The sequence below is a fragment of the Rhyacophila brunnea genome, unplaced genomic scaffold (genome assembly GCF_057557595.1).
Source record: "Rhyacophila brunnea isolate RB1 unplaced genomic scaffold, BYU_Rbru_1.0 scaffold_22, whole genome shotgun sequence".
In the NCBI taxonomy this organism is placed as follows: Eukaryota; Metazoa; Arthropoda; class Insecta; order Trichoptera; family Rhyacophilidae; genus Rhyacophila; species Rhyacophila brunnea.
This window is the reverse complement of record NW_028232882.1, coordinates 29,482,609-29,504,963: the sequence shown is the minus strand read 5'-3', so window position 1 is coordinate 29,504,963 and position 22,355 is coordinate 29,482,609. Positions and strand designations below refer to the sequence as shown.

Below are 22,355 nucleotides of genomic sequence, written 5' to 3'. Positions count from 1 at the left end.
AGTTAATTGGCTATAACAGTAAACGATACTGCTAAAATAGATCACTTGGTTATAGTAATAGTATTACAAAGGTATCGTATATTAATAGATTTACGCAGGATACATGGTTTTGATTTCGTAATTCATAATAAATAATTACAAGATAAAAAGAACTTTTTATATACAACGTCATTTTGATATGTCATATTGATTTCCATAGTAACGCACGTATATATTAATAATTTAGTTGCTAGGACCCCAGACCGCTAGCAACCAATAATGGTGTCGAAATAACTTTTCATACAAAAAAGAATTAACCGAAAATGAATTCAATTCTACTTAAAGATGGCTAAAAGTATTAAAAAAATGCATTGGCATCGTGTTCTGATATATTCTAAAAGTTTCAAATGTCTAGCTAGTCGGGAAGTTAGTTAAAAATCGATTGCAAGATTTGTACCGGACAAAGAACCACCGGAAAAATAAGAATACGAGCTAAGAAAAACATTGTAAATAAAAATATATTTTTTTAGATACCGCTATACTTAAATGACTGTGATACCAATTAAGACTCAGTGTGGTATAAATCCCATAAAAATGCGTAATATTTATTGTTGTTTTAGTTACTAACAATTACGTAAGTGCGAATGTTAAAAATAGTGAATTTCGCAATCTCAAATTCTGCGGTTTGCCTGATTTTACCCAGCGCAAACGAATCCAAACGACAATGTGTCCGCAGTACGATAAGGCCATCCGGCGCGGTGCAACCGTTCAAGCGCTCGACTAGCAGACACACCATCTCCTAGATGGAAACCTTCGCCGAGAGACGCCGCAATCCAAACCCTGGCGGGCTGCGCAGGTCCCGCTCCGTCCGTGCCTCCCTGCGCATGATCGGGAACAGATGGAAGAACCACAAACCCAGCGGGGAGGTCCGTCTCAACCAATCCCTCTCGGACCCCGACGACCCGAAAAACACGGAGCTCTTCACGCAAATCATCAAAAACGACGAGCTATACTCCAATTACAGTTGGAATGCCGAATTTAAAGACACGGACGAATTAATCTACACTGAACTTGAAGTGAAAAGACTCGTTTTGGAAACTCCAATAATGGAGAGAAAGCCTATATCTGTTAACGAAGATAAAAACAAAGATTCTAAAGGTGTTTTGAGAAGTTCTAGTGATAAGTTGAACAAATTGGAGAAGAAAGAAAAGTTTAGTGACATTTTCGGTAGAAGAGACAGACAGAAAGATGATGGACTGTTTCAAATTCCGACAGCAGTTCCTCCAAAGGCAGCGGCATTGCTGCACATACCGGTCAGTGCTCCGGTGGAAGTGAATGAGTCGAGTTTGAAGAAGTTTTTTCAGGATACTTTTGTGGGGGGAGTCGGTAACGGAGATGATGGCCAGTCCAGTAAAGGAGGGAGGTCAAGGCGAGGTTCTGAGGGAGACCAGGAGGCTGCCGCAAAGCAAATCTTCGCACTCTACAGCCCACCCAAAGGACGCAGGAATGCTGTCTGGATGTCGGAGCAACAACTGAGTATGTTTATTTCCATTTTTTTTACTAACCATATCTGTCTCATTTGATTTTTACCTCATGCCCTTATTAATCTTCTACTTACTTTCCCTTCGAATGAATCAATACATCTTTCATCGATCCCAAAGAAATCCTGCAGTTATGGAAGAATGTTCGTCGTAGAGATGTCGTTTACTCCAAAGAAACAATGAATATTATTGCATATTAGACTTATTTGCCTACATACAACTTAATTTCATGCTGAAACAGTAAATGTTTTAAGTTGACCTTTCTTACGAAGTATGTATTGTCACCTCCGAAGGGAGAAGAGTGAGCTTTAGATACACCCTCTTGTTTGTGAGTACAGTCTGATGTCGTCTCGCTGGGTTCTCGTACGAGAACATGTATTGTTGTCAATACGGCTACGTATTGACAACAATACATGTTTGCAAATAGAAACGGTGCAACTTATTTTCCAGAATCTTTGGCTACAGATTGGACAATAATAAATCTTTATAATACTGTGATTTTACTGAGCCATGCCGGCAGAGCTAGCCGACGTGTCTAAAGACAGAAGCCAGGTCTGTTACTGATCTCGATAGAAAAATCTGCGAGCGGTTTTTGTTTGCGAAATGCAGAGAGTAAATCCGTCTCTCTCTACTTGCAGTTTGGGGTGCCTCACCCCCTTTCACTCTAACGGCGGATCTTTTAAAACGATTTTTTTTTCGGTTATGTACATGATCTTATTCCCTACCTACTTCATTTATCGTTTGTCAATGTATGGCTACGGCCGTATGTTGTAGCTTTGCCAATAGAAATGGCGTATTAAAAAATACTACCTTATTCTTTGGTCAATAATTATTATAAAACAATCATTATTTGTAGTATGTTTATCACATTTAAATGATCAAAAACATAGCTTATAATCAGTGTCTTGTTTGTCTTCAAATGTGATAATCGTGCCCATTTTTTTCAATACTAAAATGCCTAATTCTTGTCAAATTTGGGATCACGGAGATTTTAAAATATATTTTTTTATCGTAAATATTCACTATATAATGTTAACATTAATTTTACTAATGGTTTTGTAAATGCGTTTAAAAATTAATAAACCTAATAAATCTTAATACCACTGCACATGGATGTACTGAAATATGACTATATTATAAAACATTAGATCGAGAGCTTTAAAAGAATACTATTTTATGTAATAAAAATACTTAATGCAGTCATCAAATGCTTAAAATAAATATATAGGATAATAAGGCTTCAAAACTATATGAATAGATTATCTACAACGTTTAAGGAATTTTCAGGCTAATGCTTTGAAAATACCATAAAACTCCATTTTGGTTGGGCATGTGGGCCGTTAATATTACACAAGATTTTCTTAAAATTCACTTTGCTGGGTTTTTGTAGCATATATTTTAATAGTAAATTAAATTGTAATATAGTACTTAATTACGATAGTTAAGCAATGACCTAATGTCATTAACCTTCAATTTTAGTTCTTGATAAAACTATGTTAATAATTATTATGGCTTGTTTTTTTTTTGAATTCCTAGTTTGTAGACTTCTTTTAATTTTGAAAAAATCCGGCATTTTTTCTGGCATTATCTTATTTGCTTACCCTATCTGATATATTATTGTAAATAAATAGCAGTTCGGATCACTGATGGTATTTGACACGTTTGACATCGTTATGACACTAATCTCCTGTAAATTCCAACTTTTTGGTTCGCTCTCTTTTGGAAGTTACATTTTCAATGGAATGCTTGTTCGTGTTATCATGGGCAAATGACAACTGATTTCTTATCATAATGTACCTATAAGATTTCGGAAGCGCTTATGACTTATGTTGTCACTTTCGCCGGCGAGCAGCGCGTTTTGATAAAAAGACACACATTTCAAACAAAAATCAAACTGGCTCTGCTTTGGTCAATCAATCACGATAACAATAATACATCTGTTTACACATGTTATCAATGGTTTATTACGATCGTAATACCACTTACAATATACATGGATAACATGTAACCACTTTCATTTAATTGGATGCTGAATCATTATTTAAATACTTGCGATTTTAACGCGATGAAGAAAGTTACAGAATTACCGACTAACATCATACTTTCGTATTGAAAGCGACGCTCGTTTTCCGCCCCAATGAATCGCAATACTTTTCTTCTCTACATGTAGGGATGTGAAAAAGTTTCGTTACTTCTGCATCGATACTATGGTGAACAGATTTTCTTTTAATGCGGCCCATTAGAGATGTTCAAAATGTAACATTTTGTAAAGAGAGCCCATGCCTGAACCAACACATTTTGTGGAGAAGTAAAGAAGTCCGAAGTATAGATCGATTGAAAATGACGCTACTTTTAATATGCCATTTAAACTGTCTGTCAGAATTGTAGACATTTTTGTTCATTATGTAAAAATAAAATTGTAAGTAAGTAGTATTATCACGTAAGTCGAAATTAGGGCTTTAATTAACTTTAGGAATACGATACATTTGGCATATTTATTACTTTTTTTATTAACTTTAGTTAGGGGAGTGGCGAAAAGCCTGGAAAATATTTGCTTACAGTAAGTACTTAATTAATATTATTTAGTCATGAACGGTAGCGCAAAATCGTCTGAAAAAATGAATGTGAAATGACCTAAAAATAAAAGTCTTGCAGAAAAATTCTTTCGCCTCAATACCTACATAAATTTAAAAAAAAATTCAAAACATATCCAAGTACCTCTCAGAAAAAATCATAGAAAGATATTGATGTACAAGTACAAGAATGTCAATAGCAAACTTGGCCAGCACCATATGTCGTTACCGATTAAGTTAGTAATGTTATCATTTATCTTAATTTATCACAAAGGCCAGAATTTGAAGTAAGTACTTAAGTTGTCAGACGCGATTTTGTCATTTTATGGTACCATTTGACCGGTCGTGAAAATCGGTTAACCCCAAAATGAGTCTGCGCGGGTTGTCCGCTTTTTTACCGGCAGGTTCGCTACTATCGTTCTACTGCGCAGGCGCAGATATTGCACGGTCTTATTGTCACGTGAGAATTCAGAAGCTTTTGAACTTTTTTAATTATGCATGCAATCTTGCATTTTGCACGGCAATACGTGTTTACACGTGCATTTTCTTATTATGGCCGCGATAAACACATGGACATGTAAACGGGGTACTTATACCAGTTGCGAAGGGTGGACGTAGGCTGGTAAGATCCACCATAAATAGTGTACATTAAACTTTGTTAGTCATACGTATTTGTTTTTTATTGAACTAACACTACAATTTACGGACGGTGTTAGTTAGTTTTTAAAAATCAATTAAAACCTGCCTAAACCGAACCATAATAGTTTTGGTATATTTTGGGCGATACGACAAAATTATGCAGACTTTTTCATTCATACTTATTTGTTTTCGTTGGATTAAGAATATTTACACATATTGTAGATGCATTTTTCAAAATTTTAATTTTAGGCCCTGCCTCAACCAAACTGTAATAGATAAAAAATATTATTCTATCTATAAAATATCCAAAGTTATGTGTGATTTAATTGCATAATTTTATATATTTAATAGACAGACGAGTATTTTTGACTATTATCTATTATGGCTATTGGCTATTAAGCAATATCTATTGGCTATTAAGCAGACAGGAGTACGCGATGTTATAGACGTTGCCAAACAGCTGAAATGAAGATGGGCGGAGCACATTGCTTGCCGAAGGGACGGCCGCTGGACAAATGCCGTCATCCAGTGGTACCCAAGAGGCACGAAACGGCCACAGGGTCGCCCTAAAAGCCGCTGAATTGACGAACTGGTAAAGTTCGGCGGAAATACGTGGCAGCGAACGACACAGGACCGAGAGAGTTGGAGAAAGCTTGGGGAGGCCTTCATCCAGCAGTGGATTGACCCCGGCTGATGATGATCTATTATGGCTTGGTTTTCGCAGGGTTTAATTGAATTTTAGAAATTAACCAACACCATCTGTAAATTGTAATCTTATTTCAATGAGACAAATACGTATGTCTGACAAAGCTTAATGTGCATTATTTACGGCGGATCTTAACAGCCTACTAACTTTCGCCATTGGGGTATAGGTAATAATATACGATATCAGTATCGATAGTTATCGTCCGATGCGATAATGATTACTTGAATCGATACATTGTCTTCTAATGTGACATCCTTACAAGTACACACTATAGTCACTTCACTGTTCATACAGAGGCATTCAATTATGTTAAAATATAGTATCATTTTCTAGGAATAGTTTAAGCACTGTACTTATTATTTTCTTTTCTCGAGTTATTTTCTGCACGCGATCTGTATGTAAAATCCAATGTGTTATTATTGTCGCGATGTAGATTTTTCCATAGAAATCCGCCTATCGAGTTATTTCTGCTACGGAAGTAAGTAGTTTCGTACGATTTTAGCTTGTGACAGGTCACGTAATGTTTACACGCGTGATTTATGTCGTATTCGTTTCACCAATATTATTAATTTTAAACTGACAGTAGATATAATATTACTATATAATATCGTCCAGTGGCGATCGGTGAGTTATTTTACTGGGAGTTCACTTTTTTTTTAAAGTACCTATGTTATTGTTCATTTGTATGAGAAATCCATTCTTCTGTTTTTCATCGACACAAATTCATTCTTTTTTGGATACTGAGCATATATAATGCCTTCAATCTTGGTTGCGTGACGGTGTTTCTGCTAAAATACTTGATCCGTTAGAGTGTGGAAAAACATCTTTCACTTTCCACTGATGTCATCGGAATAGTGCAAATAATTAAGTTTATAATAGTAAAACCGTTTTCGTAAATGTCTCAATAAGATTTTTTTATATTATAATGTTAAATAATGCTGAGGCAATATCAGCATTATAAAAAATATCCAAGCTGTAATATGTTTTTATTAATTAACAATAATTATTAATAATATGAATCCACTTTCGGGAGGTTTTACTGGGCGTCTTACGAGGCCTGAGCGGCTCGCGCAACTGAGACATATAAACCGTGTGTGAAAATGTTCGTAGACAAAGTTTTTTTTTGGTTATACGTTTATACGGTTCGAGTATGGAACACGCCTTGGCGACATTGAGTGGCGCTCGAAGAAGTATTGCTATCTCACGCTATCACCTACAGACGAATATTATTGCTGTGGCACTCATTCTCATTACAAGGCATGATTGCTTGTGCGATCGAGGAACTCGCTCCCGAATAGCATTGCATTTGGCAAAGCGAAACCACACGGACGATGCCAGAATTATTGTATATTATATTTAAAATAGCCGGTTAAAAACACATACTTATTACAATTTGTTTTTGTATATGAATTAATGACTACGGTAATAGATCCGAACACTTTTAATAAATGAAATACTTATTTAAAAAAAAAAATCTTTTCGCATAAATTGAGTGGGTAGGTGTTCACCGCTCCAGCGCTCTCAAAGGCGCATCGCCACTGATATCGTCACTGTAGAGGCCAAGTAGCGTAGCGTAACCCTCAAATATCAAATTGTTCAGGAAGCGAAAAAAACTGGGCATTGCATATACTTATTATTTTATATAATATTTATTTATTATTTTATTACAAATTGAGTGGCTTACTCTGTACGTACTCTGTGGTTTACGTTTAGAGAGGGTTACAGTATTTGGCTGGAATATTTTTTGTCAAGTTACAAATGGCTTAAAAAATAGTTTTGAATTATTTTGATATGAAATATATTTTTGGGATTTATGATACTTGGCCAGTTCGTGTAAGAATATGCAATAAGTCCATTACCATCAAAATGTCACTTTGGTGAAAAGCCAAAGGCACTTATGAATGTAGTTTTTTTTCGTAATTTTTTTCTCTGCATTATAGGCAAAATGGCATTTGTGGAGCTAAATCCATGAAATCACAATTTACGAATGAAAATAAAGGTCACTTATGTATTTATAAACTAATCTTAAATTAACGTATAATAAAAACGTAACATGTACCTACACGATTTTGACAGTCTATGTGCAGTGGTTACAAAAATAATACTTATTACAAATAGTACTAATGTGTAATTATTTTTAAATGTGTAAAAGCCTTTTTACAAAAAAATCAATCATTTCAATCTTTGAGTAATAAGTCACCTGTGCTCTGAATTTCATTTCAAAATATTAAGGGGAGACTTGCTCGGCGTAGGTCAAAATTGAGTTGTTATTGTATTTTCAAACCATGATCCTGGACACTCCTTAAACGTTGTAGATAATCTATTTATATAATTTTGAAGCCTTATTATCCTTTATATTTATTTTAAACATTTGATGACTGCATAAAGTATTTTTGTTACATAAAATAGTATTCTTTTAAACCTCTCGCTCTAATGTTTTAGAATATAGTCATATTTCGGTACATGAATGTGCAGTGGTGTTAACATAATTTTACTCCCTACTTTAATTATAGTTTGTCAATTTATGGCTACGGCCGTATGTTGTAGCTTAACCACTGAGGAATGCCAAAAGAAATGGCGTATTTCAAAAAAACACTACCTTATTCTTAGGTCAATAATTATTATAAAGCAATCAATATTCGTAGGATGTTTATCAAACTTGAATGTTCAAAAACATAGCTTATAATTAGTATTTTTAGAATTATCTTCAAATGTGTTAATCTTGCCGATTTTTTGAATAATAAAATGCCTAATTCTTGTCAAATTTGGGATCACAGAGATTATCAATATATTTTTTTATCGTAAATATTTTACTAAAATTATCTCGTCATAAATTATACTAATGGTTTTATAAATGTGTTTAAAAATTAATAAATGTAAAAAATCTTAATACCACTGCACATTCATGTACCGAAATATGACTATATTCTAAAACATTAGAGCGAGAGGTTTAAAAGAATACTATTTTATGTAACAAAAATACTTTATGCAGTCATCAAATGTTTAAAATAAATATAAAGAATAATAAGGCTTCAAAATTATATAAATAGATTATCTACAACGTTTAAGGAGTGTCCAGGATCATGGGTTGAAAATACAATAACAACTCAATTTTGACCTACGCCGAGCATGTGGGCTGTTAAGAAATAATATTCACACGATTTTGTTCACTAAAATAATCTTAAAATGCATTTTACTCGAAATTTTCACAAGTACCCTTTTGTTTTGGGGCGAAGATATAACGCGAATGCAGAACTACAAGGTTCTAAGTGTTTATTTTGGGAGGAACAAAAGTAACAATGAAGCAGTTTAGAATACTACTTCATTATTAGGCTTGTTTTATAAACAATAAACACTAAGAACCTTGTGGTATATTAGGCTCGCGATAAGTTGAATCCGTATGCGGGCCTTTCTCTCTTTACACTTATTTTAAAACGTTTAAGGCGTTTCTCAAACTTTTTGAACCGATGTTTCTGTTATGTGGACAGAATGGATGCTTACAGCAGTCGGATCGGACCTCTCGTCAGAGCGTCGGACTAACGTGAACGCTTCCATAGTTAAATAAGTAATCTAATTTGAATATTGTGAACTATAGGTTGTCTGTAATCGTCTTCTGTAAACCGTAAATCATTCTCAGCCCAATTCTGTGTATTAGATCCCCCCTCCGCTTTTACATAATATATATTTATCATTGAAATATAACCACCTGAAGACGATGAAAGGCGAAAGCCGAGACTCTAAAATCCGTTCACATATACAAAACTTTCACCACTTCACACATAATTCAAATTCAAAATTTATCGAGTATATTATGATAGTAGATATAAATTTTGTATGCTATAATATGTAAGTAAGCAAGTACTAAACTTATATTCACCATTCGTTTTTGTATGAAGGTTTTTACAATATTTATACAAATATAGCGATCAGTTTTTATACACTTGTTTGCGAGCTGATGTATTTCACCTTATCTTTATGAAGCTAATAAATCCGTCCGGTGGAGGTAGGCTGTTAAGATCCAATATTGCTGCCTGTATGATTAGCTTCGTACTTTGATTTAATAAACAAGTAGCTTCACTTTCTTTTTAGTAATTTCCATGTGCTTTTTCTCTCCCTGGCACTTTGCATTAGAGTAAACTCAGTCAGAGCTCACTTTTAGCGTAGCAACCTAAGTCTTGGGCACTTTCTCCCAGGACACTCCCAGGCCAATTCTTAGATGCTTCACATCACCAATTGACGGGTCCCGTGATACTCTCGATTAAGACCGAGGGTGGTACGGGGCGGGTTTGGTGGAGGGAATTTAACTTCAATGTTAAGATCCAACACAAATAGTGCACACTAAACTTTGTCAGTCATACGAGTTTGTTTTCATTAAACTAAGACTGCAATGTATAGATAGTGTATGTAAGTTTTTGAAATTCAATTAAACTCCGCCTAATCCAAACTATAATGGGAAAAAATTGATCGTTTATCTATAAAATATCTCAAATTATGCCATTAAACGATAAACAACTTAAGATATTTTATAGATAGAAGAATATTTTTTTATCAATTATACCACACCATAAGGCTGGGTTAATCAATTTAAAAAAAACTACCTGTACACAACCTGTAATTTATGTATTCTTAATTCATCGAAAAGAAATAAGTATGCACTATTTTCGTCGGCTAGCATACTTAACTATTACGGTTTGGTTTAGGCAGGGTTTAATTGAATTTTTAAAACTAACCAGCACCATCTGCAAATTATGTTCTTATTTCAATGAAAACAAAAAAGTATGACTGGAGGAAGAGATCTATGCCTTCAATGGATCCTATCGCACATGGGTATTGAGGGCAATGAAAGGACTGATGATCTGGCATAGGAAGCTGGCCATTCAGGGGTACCATATCAGTGGATACCGGAAAACCTGGACTGGAATGAGGCTATAAAGAAAATGGGCCAAAGTATGTGGATAGATTTTCACCATAGGGCATCATTAGAAAAGGGGAAATGGAGTAAGTCTATTCTACCATCACCGTGAGAGGTGCCCTGGTTTGTAGAGTCTTCTTTGACGAGGAATGAGCTTAAGTTAATACTGAGGCTAAGAACAGGGCACACACTGGAAAAAGATTTGATGTCCTCATGGGAAGAAGCGAATCGCAGCTCTGCGATGAATGTCATGTTTTAGAGGACATTGTACCTATAGCACTACAATGCCCTAAATATGAACTTCACAGAGTACAGCTGCGAATTGCGGATATATATGAGAATGTCGACAAATTAAAGGGTGTCCTGGCGGTGGGTAAGACAGAAGAGCTAGGCAAAATTGTAAAGTTATTTAACAGAATAGGAGTGAGGACCTGATCGACGGATCCCCTTCTAGAAGAGAAGAGGCGATATGACAGCGAGTCGCAGTCTAAGCCTCTGTAAAAACACAAAAAAAAAAGTATGACTGGAAAAGCTTAGTGTGCACTTTATGTATGTCGAATCTTAACAGACTACCTCCACTCCTCACCACTGCATTACAGTAATGTGAGTGTTAACCGTGTATTGCGAGTAAGTTTAAGAGGCGCTTAATGCTACTTATTTATATAAGTAAGACTACGCAACTTGCCCTAGGACTATTTTCCCTCTGACAGGTCAAACAAACTAAGTAGCTAAGATTTAACTGCCTATATGTAGTTGAAAACAAAGTTCAACCACCATTAAGGATGCCAATGAAGTTATAAGCCACAGGCGAGACCCACTGTCTATGCAATTCATATTAATATCTGCCTGAAACAGTTGCGGGGAAACTTGGTATGGCATGATTGATCGGAGCTTTTCTGAATGCGTTGGCCTTTTTGGCTGATCTATGACCCTTGAGCCTAATGAAAAGGTCGAGCCGAGCCATTTGTCGGGTAAGTATGCGAGATGAAAAATTGCCATAGAATTTAATATTCAGATGTCTGCACTATTATAGTGACGCGCGAAATAATGGTTTTGTCTTTTCGGAGCATGATGCATGAAGTGTCATATAAAACTAATTAAGTACTTAGTAAACTTTTTTTTATTCAACAAATAATTAACAAACTTCCATGCATATACATAATTTGAAAATGCATATACTTACCCACTAGATAAAAGAAATCATGTAAGAACTTAGTACTAGTTAAAATTATCGTAATTAAGTAGGATGTCCGTAGCTTAATTGGAAAATCACACAGGCGCAAATCTAGCGGTTACAGATTCTATTGCCATCGGGTGACGTATTTTTTTCTCTCATAAAAACGATGTTTTCTAGTCGGTACCTATATGCATGAGATATGTTCAAATTATGTATGTTCAATAGGTATACATTAAAGTTTGTCACAGTGTAACATGCATTCAATATTGAGGGCAGTCGGCATACTTGGGTTTTATGGCTTCACATTCACATTCAGCGATAATTCACAAACTTTAATGCATATTGAACATACATAATTTGAGAAATATATAACCCATTTTTTTAAAGAAAACAAAACGTAGACACTCAACAGGATTTCAACCCTGGTATTCGCGCCCGTGTGCCTTGACCACTAAGCTTTACGTGTCCTATATAATTGCGACCAGTTAACTATTGGTTTTTACGATAGTTTCTGAAGCGCTTTCTAAATTGCGTTACTTTTTGGCAATCTTTTGTATTAATTTTACCTCAATTACGAACCGGTGTCAGGATCTCTACAAATTTTAGTTATCCTACTCAGTGGCGCGTTTAGTTATGTAGAATCCTAAAGCACTGACTGGCCTAGAGGCCCCCTACGATAAAAAGTAACAATTTAATTTAATTTTCCAATTAAATGCAGGAATTTCGTTATGCTTTAGGTAATGTTTTATACTCAGTTTGTGAGAAATGCTTAGGTAATTAAAAGAAATCTTTTTCAATATAATTTAATAACTATAACTGGTTTTAACTCTTCGGCGCCCCCTTTTATATTTTCTGACGAATCAGTTGCGTTATTTGCGTCAGAGAAACGCGGCGCTGTATCTAAGTTATATGCACTTGCTAATAATTTAATAAACTATAACTATATCTTCTAACGTTAATTAAAATTCACCTGCATATTATTATAACGTGCGTAAAATTATTCGAAATACCTTTGGTACTCACAGGGTGAAAATAAAAAATGTCTAAAATATTTTTTCGTCTCTTATCTGATCTGTCATTGTCATTTTTTACTTTAAATATTTCAGACATATTCAAAAAAAATCTCACGATAATCTGTTTTCTCCATTTACTTAATTCTGGCGAATTTAAAGTATTTTGTTCGTGTTAAAGAAATTAGGAACTCCGCACACATTGTGTATAGATATCAGTTGATCTTATCCATTTAAAAGCGTGGAAGAATAAACAAACACTTAAATACGTTGTGATCTGAGCATAGACAATAAACATACATGGAGGCTGTTCATCTATCCACTCATTCTTTTCATTTACTAGCGTTCACAATCATCATGCCACTTAAACATTTCCTCGTAGTCAATTTTCCCACGAAACTCACACGACGGGCCGGCTAGCTAACCGGGCAGACCGCTCCAGGCGCTATAAATGTTGGGCTTCGTCTTGTGTACCTACTTCCCGGGTCTTTTCGGATGTTACGGTATTAAAAATCCTTTATAATTCCGTCGTTATGGGTTGCAGATATAAAAAAAATATTAATTAATAATAATATTCTTTTATTATTATCCACTATGTTACTTATAATATAATAATTACATGCCTACTACATGATTGATAAATAAGATGTTATTTAATTAGAATTCTAATATAGCAGTTAGTTGTTGCTTCTTTGGAATCCAGTAAAAGAGTGACCATTTACAAGTTTACACCTGTAAGAATTTGCGATGAAATACCGCGTCCGGAAACTTGTACGTATGCAGTTCGCCGTATCACACTTCACCGTGAAATGTTGTATCGGAAATATATGGCCGTGACCATCCAACCTCTATGGGTCGAACATTAGTGACATAAAATTCATGTCTAAATAAAAACGGTTCTTGTCGGTTTACACTTTACAGGAAGCCGGCAGCAAACAAATTTTGAAAATAGCCGATATACTTAATTATTTGTTAGGTTAGGTTAGGTTTTCCTTTTTGAATTCATGAATTTTACCAAAATCAGCTATGAAAATTGAATTAATGTTCATATTGAATCTAATAAAATTGGAAACCGTACTTATAGTATACGGTCATCTTCAATTTTGAGCAGACATAACACCCTAATTAGAAGCCAACTTCAGAGTGTATCAGTTTAAATACGACCGTATGGTGAAGCGAGTTCAAAAGTACTTGAGGTTGTATGGATATTATTCGTGGCGTTATCCAATTGACTTTCTTTTAGGTATGCTTACACTGTAGTTTAAGCACTAGAAGATATCTTTATCTGGCCGCGTATTTTTTCCGACTTGCACGGTGTAAATGAGAACTCTACCATTCTTGGACCTTTGTACTGTTGGTCTGTGTGTCCTTTATTACAATCATTACAATCTTAGAAATCGGGAGCACCAGTTTGTTTTGTTCTGCTAGGTGCAGAATTAATCTGCCATTGGTGATGTTAATTGGGGGGCAATAACTCTGACCAACCAAATCGTTTTGGATGTTGATATATTCCACCTACTTAAGGTCGCAACACCCTCTATGGCCTAGTGGTAGTGTGTCAGCTTCTGAAGCTGTGAAAATTCATTTGTTATTTTTCCAATGACTGTTTGGACCCCATAGCATTGACCCAATAGATTGAGCGAATAACTAGCAATCATTTTTCATCTTGGAAGACGAGCAAATCGAATTGTAGACCCAATGAACAAGGGATATGTTTTAAGTATTTGAATAACTACATCTCGAAGTACAATAAAACACTTAAGTTCTGATCAAATTGAGGTGCATGTCGCCTACTATCACGTGACGTCACAGTAAGGTGCCGCTACGTTTTTATCATCTTCTACATGCCTACACTTTTTGATTGTCATGTCAAAATCACGTTTTTTGTTTTTAGCGGTTGGCACTATGTATTTTATATAAGAATGTTGTCTATTATCTATGGTCTGCAGGTTGGGTTCTGTTCAAAATATTATCTATGGATGTCGTGTCGCGCTCGTCGTTGACCCACGCACACGTAGAAACTGTTAAAATTAATTGAAATTAGCATGAATAAGTGATTCAAATTACTAATACATTATAGTTGGCACTCTCCATGAGTGTCATTCTTCAGTGAATTTACAGAGATGTTGATCGTTCAAAACATTCCGCAAAATGACGAAACCATAGACTAAATTTATCGCCATAATTTGTCACAGCGTGACAGTCGGCGACATGCACCTCAATTTGATTCGCGCTTTAGTATTGCTCTACTAAGGAAGTCAGAAGTACGCCGCGATGTCAACGATGGCCTTCCCTGTCCCATTGTTGACAATTTAGTAGTTGTCGTGTTGCGCTTTCTTCGGAAGCAACGAGTAAGCAGGCAGTCAGCGGCGGGCGGACATTGTGTCAACCTTCGCTTTCGTCGCTCAATCAGTTTCCTTTTGACAGCCGTCGCGAGTGTCCATCGACTCCTCGACCATCACGCGAACTGCCACCATGCTGCTGGCCCTCTCCGGCGACCGATGGAGTCAGCCGATTATATTCGGTAACCGTTTCCACATATTGGCATTGCTTTGTTTACTGTTTATAAAATTCGGGACACCTCAGGAACATACATAATATAAAACAAATATTTTCAACGAATGGGACTTGACCTCACAATCATCATCGATTTCAATTCAGACGCTATGCTTGATCGATTAATGTTAAACTATCGAAGCAGTAATAATAAATCACGTTGATAATATCAATACCGGTTTTTCGGTATTTCTTATTGAATACCGGTATTCATCAGAACTTATCATAGAAAAAAAGAAGTAGGTACCCATTAATAAATGTAACTATTAAAATATATTTAAAATACTATTTTTTTGCAATCTACCTACATTTATTATGTTGACTTTTATAAATATGTATAGTTGATAATATCTTGGAACTGTTAATTTTTTCAAAATACTAGTCCGGGTACAGGAATATCTCTCTGAAATACAACGTGTGTTGGATGTACTATCAACGTTAGATCAATAGTTATAGAATAATTCGAGACATTTGCCACGAATGTCTTCTTTTTCGAAATATGTTAATTCATCGCGACAATTCCATAAGTATATTTGAGGGATTTTGTTTTAATATTATGTAACTTTTGTTGGTTTCAGTCAATATATTTCCGTTTTGGCAGTATAAAATTTATACACTACATATTTATACAATATAGTAGTAAATAATGAAAAATACCATCAATTCATTTTCGAAAACATAAACGTGTGTGCTTTCTTAATATCGAAAATACCGGTATTTAGAATTTTTAAAATACCGGTATTGCAATCCCTAATCCAACTGAGTTGCTATTTCAAATTTCCGTTCATATTAGCGACCATGTTTTGTAATTTTGAAACAAGGTATTAACAATAATATCTACTAAACCTTGATTAATAGTCGTCGTCAGGATCTTTAGTTTTAACGTACATATTTACACATGCAAATAATTTGTTAATTAAACTATTTTTTATCCAATGAATAATTTTACTTGGAATATAACATTCGTTATTGAACGTATATAATTCATTCAACGTGTATATTCTTTATAACAGTAGGTGCTTGACATTGGATTTCGTTAAATTTACATATTTCGAAAACACATAATATTAGATTATTTTATTAAAGAAATATAGGATGGGACTCGAACACGCATCAATCGGATTACGGCCATTGTGCTGTGCGAGTCCAAATTATGTATCTTCAGTGAAGTGTGTTAGACGTTAAATAAAAAAAAAAGTTTAATTTAAAATTATTAGCAAGCGAAAGTGCGTTAACACTGAAATTTTGGGAGATCCTGATGCACCTTGATTAAAAAACAAATGCCGGTCGCCAATACAAAAGCTTCATAGCTTTTAGTTAATTTCGTTGTAATTATGTATGCTGCAAATCGATAAATGTGTAAATGACATTGATCGGAATCTGATAAATTCGGGTGCGAATCTATATTTTACAACGTTTTTATCAGCTCGTATTCTTATTTGTCCGGTACAAATCTTGCAATCGATTTTTAACTAACTTCCCGACTAGCTAGACATTTGAAACTTTTAGAATATATCAGAACACGATGCCAATGCATTCTTTTAATACTTTTAGCCATTTTAAAGCAGAATTGAATTCATTTTCAGTTAATTCTGTTTTGTATGGAAAGTTATTTCAGAAAAATCCGTAAAAAAGTAAAAGACTATTATTGGTTGCTAAGGCGGTGGTCCTAGCAACTAAATTATCAATATATACGTGCGTTACTATGGAAATCAAAATGACATTTCAGTATTCTATATTTGTTTGTTTGTTTGTTTTTTATTTACTTCATATCAAGTACAAGTTTGAGCATATTGAGCATAATAATTCAACAGCAAATTTAAAAACGTTGTATATGAAAAGTTCTTTAAATCTAATAAACGTATTTTTAAGATGTTTCCGCATTATGTATACCTATTCAATAAAGAATGTTACATTATAAAATCTTGTGAATTATTCGTTGAATAACAAAATAAATAGTTTATTCGTTAAATTCTTAGAAAGATTGATAGCGCCTTTACACGTGCATATGTAAATTAAACTATCGCGATAATAACTGTTTACACGTAAACGTGCTGACTGTCTCGTTAATCTCATTCTTCAAGCGTAAGCGAGACGCGTTTTTTCTCTTTGTATGATGCTATTTCACTGGTAAACGTCGAAATGCTCTGCGCGGTGTAGTTCGTTTTTTTCCATCAGGTTCACCACCATCGTTCTACTGCGCGGGCACAGATATCGCATGCATGCAATCTTGCAACTTGCATGATTGTCTTGTTAGATGATACGTATAATTGTCAGCAGTAAATCAAAACAAAACAAAAATCAAATAAAAATAAACAGGCTATAACAGATCTAGGTATATGAAACAATGCATTGCATGAAAGACATTCACAAACATCGTGACCCTTGCCAATTCTTGGCTTGTTTCAATATCATATCAATTTGAGATCAGGAGTCATTTTATCATCAAGACTACATATTAAACAATTTGCAGTGGTAGGTAGGTACTGAGTACTGACAATATAAATTCTCGGGTCAGTGATTGTTCATGATTCATGCAATCAGGGTCGTGTATGTTTTGATGATATAACAAACACATATATCTTGGTGCCGCCGGCGATTTTTCACTAAAGCGGAAAAAATGGGAGTAATTTTCCGAATACAATTTTTCAGCATTTTTTCGTTTTTATTTAAACTACGAAGTTTCGGCTAAGGCTAATTTGGATTACATTTATAAACTGTGTTAAGTATTATATTCATTTAATGTTATGACTATAAAAACGAAGAAATATTTATAATGTTCATAATGGTAAGTACTTATCTTCTTCTTAGTCGTACCCTCATGGCTAAGGATCCTGACCACCTTTGAATTGTTTCATCATTTGATCGATCAAGATTTTCCATCCCCCGGGTGAATAAATGGTGCCTCCATTCAGCTCCTTCACTCGGTCGCTCCGTCGCGCCGACGCTCTTCCTATGCTTCTCTCATCACCAGTCAAAACCACCAGTCTCTCCAGGTTGTCCGGTCCGCACCTGACAATATGTCCAAAAACTAGAATGCGTCTCAGACACATTGTCGTCAGCTGAATGCAGAACTATTCTAACTTACATTTGAAATTTTTGAAGAGAGAGTTTTTTGAAACAACTTACTGAAATTATTTATTATCTTTATGGATATTTATGTACGCATCATATTTTAGTAGAATTATTAATGAGAAAATCGGTGCATACACTTGTCTATATAAATAATAAATAACTGAAGTAGGCTGTTTCAAAAAAATCTTCTGCAAAATATTTCAAATGTGAGTTAGAATAGTTCTGCATTCAGCTGACGATTATCGAGAGCTGTTCCTTTATATGCAGTCTCTGGATGATTGACTGATCCGTCCTGTGCTCTGTCCAAGAAATACGAGGCATTCGGCGCAAATTGCCATGAATTGCCTTCCGCTCCCTTGCCTTCAGGGTCCATGACTCGACACCGTTTACAAATATTGAGAACACTACCTAATGTTTCCTCAAGCATACTTTTTGTTGGAATTAAAATTTCCCCATCCATTGAATCGCTTTGAATTTGTAATTTGTTATGTTCATTATATGTAAAATAAATAAATTTGATTTGATTTGATTTGATCGCATTTTTCGCAATCTGTGTCCGCCTTCTTATTTCCACTTCACATCCGCCCTTTCCACTAATGGTCGATCCCAGATATACAAACTCGTCTACTGTTTCTAAGTTTTGGAGTATACTTGCTGTTGGTAGAAGGTTAGCCCGATCGACAACCATCGGATACTGATATGGAAGGATTTATGTGGGAGGGTTTGTTTCTTAGACTATATATACGTTTGTTTTCACTTTAGTTAAACCGATTCGGGGAAATTAAATGTTAAGTCATATATTTTGCTTTTCACATGACACATTATAAGACATGGATATGAATTGAAATAACAAGACGTTTGGATTATATTGATAAAATATGGTGATTTAGGTTAGGCCGTTTTAAGGGCTACTTCCCGTATACTTAGCAGTGGCGAAGGGTGACTTTTGGAAACAGGTAGGATGTGGAGAAAGCACACTTGTTAGATGTATTTACGGGAAATAAGAAGATAATCTGACATAACTACTGATGAATAGGTAGGTACACAAAAACCGATGGTATAAAATTAAGCAATTAATTTGAATTATGTATTTTCTTAAATATAAACGCAAGATACGCTCAAAATATATTGAAAATATCCGTTGTTTATAATTTAACCCGTAAACTAGACATTTTAAAATACTTCTATATTTAAAACACAGACTTAGATACAATATCAGATTTCAACTTACATAATTGGCTGAATAAATTGTCTTAGTCTATGAATAAACTAACTAACTGACAAATAAAAATCACGAGATAAATTATTTATTATTTTTAACAACAATCAATATTTATATGTGATTGAATCCCTAGAATTTATTTTTTTAAATTATCTTATAAGTTATTTTGAATAAATGTGCACTTACGTAATATGTAAGCGTAAGCGCTCCTTAAATAGCTTACCAATTTATATGGGCCGCCGCAGACGTCTTGAAATTATGAGAAACAAACTTCATATAAAAAAAGTTTTCGATTCACGCGAACGTAATCCATACAATATGTAAAGCGAAACGAGATGTCGCTTATTTTTTTAAGCCTTCGAGATATGCCATATATGGTGCTTATTGAAATAGTGGAAAAGATCGTAAAATTATTATGACAATTTTACGATAGATGTCGTTGGGCATATTGAATATATTATTATGTGATTATATTATTTAATATGTCAATATAAGATTAAAAAATATTTTTCTGATGAAGGTAGGCTTTAAATAATCGCCTAGTATGGAGTCTTCGCCACTGATACTTAGTATATTAATTGATAAATACGTCGTCCTTACAATGCACGCTTTGAAGTACCAAGGTTTGTCTCAGACCTCGGTAAACCGCAAGAGAAAATATTATTAACGGGAAATTTTACTTAAAAAACTTCATACTTATTAGGATTAGGTACCCTCATATTATTCGCACGTTAATGTATTGGTTCAATGTTGTTCAATATGCATACATGGTATGTACTTATACCGTCTTGTATCATGTAGTACGGTGGTGGCGAACATATGGCATGCGTGCCACCAGTGGCACGTGAGATGATTGAAGAGAAAAAATACATAATAATAAAAAAATGACAGATCGCATTGTATAAAAAATAGCAGGCAAATACTATTCAAGAATAAGCATTACGTTTAATGTAAATATATAATTACATAGGTCGGTCCTTAGGCGTTGTGCGTCACATAATATAATATTATCGCACTAACCTCATCAGGCGACGGGGGATGCCGCACCGCGAACCTCTAATTTTGATCGATTTACAATGCTTTAGACCACTAGCGAGAGAATTCCTCGTCTGATCGGAGCAATTCTGGTGTCAATTTGTGACTAATTAACACATTAAACAAACAATCTCATTCTATCCACAAAAGCATGTCTGCACTAAATAAGATACGAAAACTTGGTGAAGCTAGTAGTAATAATTCTGGCAGACAGTTTCAAAATTGGTGGACCGAAATGTATGGCATAATTGAAAAAAGTGATAAATCTATATGTGCTATGTTCTGCGAGTGGTATGTAGAACATCATATTTTTTTTAATAGAAATTTTACAAACTATTTTTCTCCTGTTAAAAACTGCTCGGCACGTCAGACAGTCGAAAAAAGGGTTCGCCAGCCCTGATGTAGTATAAAAAATCACTATCGATATAACATAAAACCACTGACAGCTGATGACGAGAAGTCAAACCATATTCATTAAAAAAAACCACTGGTATTGACGGACAACACGCAATTCTAGTGTAATCATTATTTGACTTTCTGTTTGTTCGGATGGTTGAAATAAACGTAGGTAGGTAAGTCATTCTTAAGGCTGGTTACATGTAAATTATACGTAAAACATTTCACCGTGGCGCAGTTCGCCGTGAGCTTTCTTATCGGAAAGTGATGACCATATACTATATACGGTCTCCAATTTTATTAGTTTAAATAAAAACATTAATTCAATTTTAATAGCTAATTTTGGCAAAATTCATGAATTCAAGAATGAAAACCTAACCTAACCTAACAGATAATCGAGTATATCGGATATTTTAAAAATTTGTATGCTGTTGGTTTCCTGTAAAGTGTAAACCGACAAGAACCGTGTTTTATTTAGACATGAATTGTGTGTCAGTAGGTACTATACGATCCAAAGAGGTTGGATGGTCTTTCATATACGGCCGTATATTTCCGATACAACATTTCACGGTGAAGTGTGGTACGGTGAACTGCATACGTACATGTTTCCGGACACGCTTAAGGCTATACTTCAGCTGGGGCATGGTCTAAAAAGATCGTGACCACGCGACGCGCAGACTGTGGAAACGACGCGTGCGGAACAAAACATGATTTGTCATAAAAATTTAACATGCGTCCATTTAATGTTACGTTTATTGTTATATTAGTAATAATAATAATATATTCATTGACATGTTTTCTTTTTTGAGTACATGCGTGACGTTTTTAGTCATCTTTACACGATTTAAGAATATATTCCTCCGACGCCATCACAAAACAAATTGACGTGCTCACATCTCGATTACCTCTCCGATTGGCAACGAGTGCGAAATTTCGTTCCACCTATTGTTGAAAATTATTTGCCGTTTCACTGATGTATGCTCTTACAGGATCACTTGCCGTAGGTACTCGTATGTTTTGGATTCATCTTACATTACGAGTCCATGTTTCACATGCAAACGTGAGCGTTGGTCGCACACATTGGTTGAACACGTTAGCCTAATATTATTATTAGATAATTAAGTATAGGGATTGCAATACCGAATGAAAATATCAATACCGGTTTTTAGGTACCTATTTCTTATTGAATGCCGGTATTCGTTAAAACATAAGTACTTATCGGTAAACATAGCTATTACAATCTCTTTAAAACATCATTTTATAGAAAAAACCTATTTACCTACAATTATTATAGTGACATTTAAAAATATGTATTAATCACAATATTGTATATATTATATTGACAATTTCTACTAAAGCCCTCAAAAAGGCGAGTTCATTAAGTGTAAATAAGCACGGCTGCAGGAAAAGCTTCTTCAATTCAACACTTGTACAATCATCAATGATGATATTATAGACTAATTGAACATTTGTCACGGATGTTTTTTATTTCGAGATAATATCAGTATGTTAGTTTATCGAGACAATTTTATAA

At 34.6% G+C, this 22,355-nt stretch overlaps 1 protein-coding gene across 1 annotated transcript in view; it reads left to right on the top strand.

The window, feature by feature from the left end:
- Positions 1-782: 782 nt before the first annotated feature.
- The window catches only part of wake (ankyrin repeat and fibronectin type III domain containing protein wide awake), a 108,641-nt gene continuing 87,068 nt past the window's right edge, over positions 783-22,355 (top strand). The window contains exon 1 of the mRNA XM_085949948.1: positions 783-1,515. Within this exon, the coding sequence (XP_085806074.1) occupies positions 783-1,515 (733 nt within the window). The remainder of the gene's footprint in view (positions 1,516-22,355) is intronic.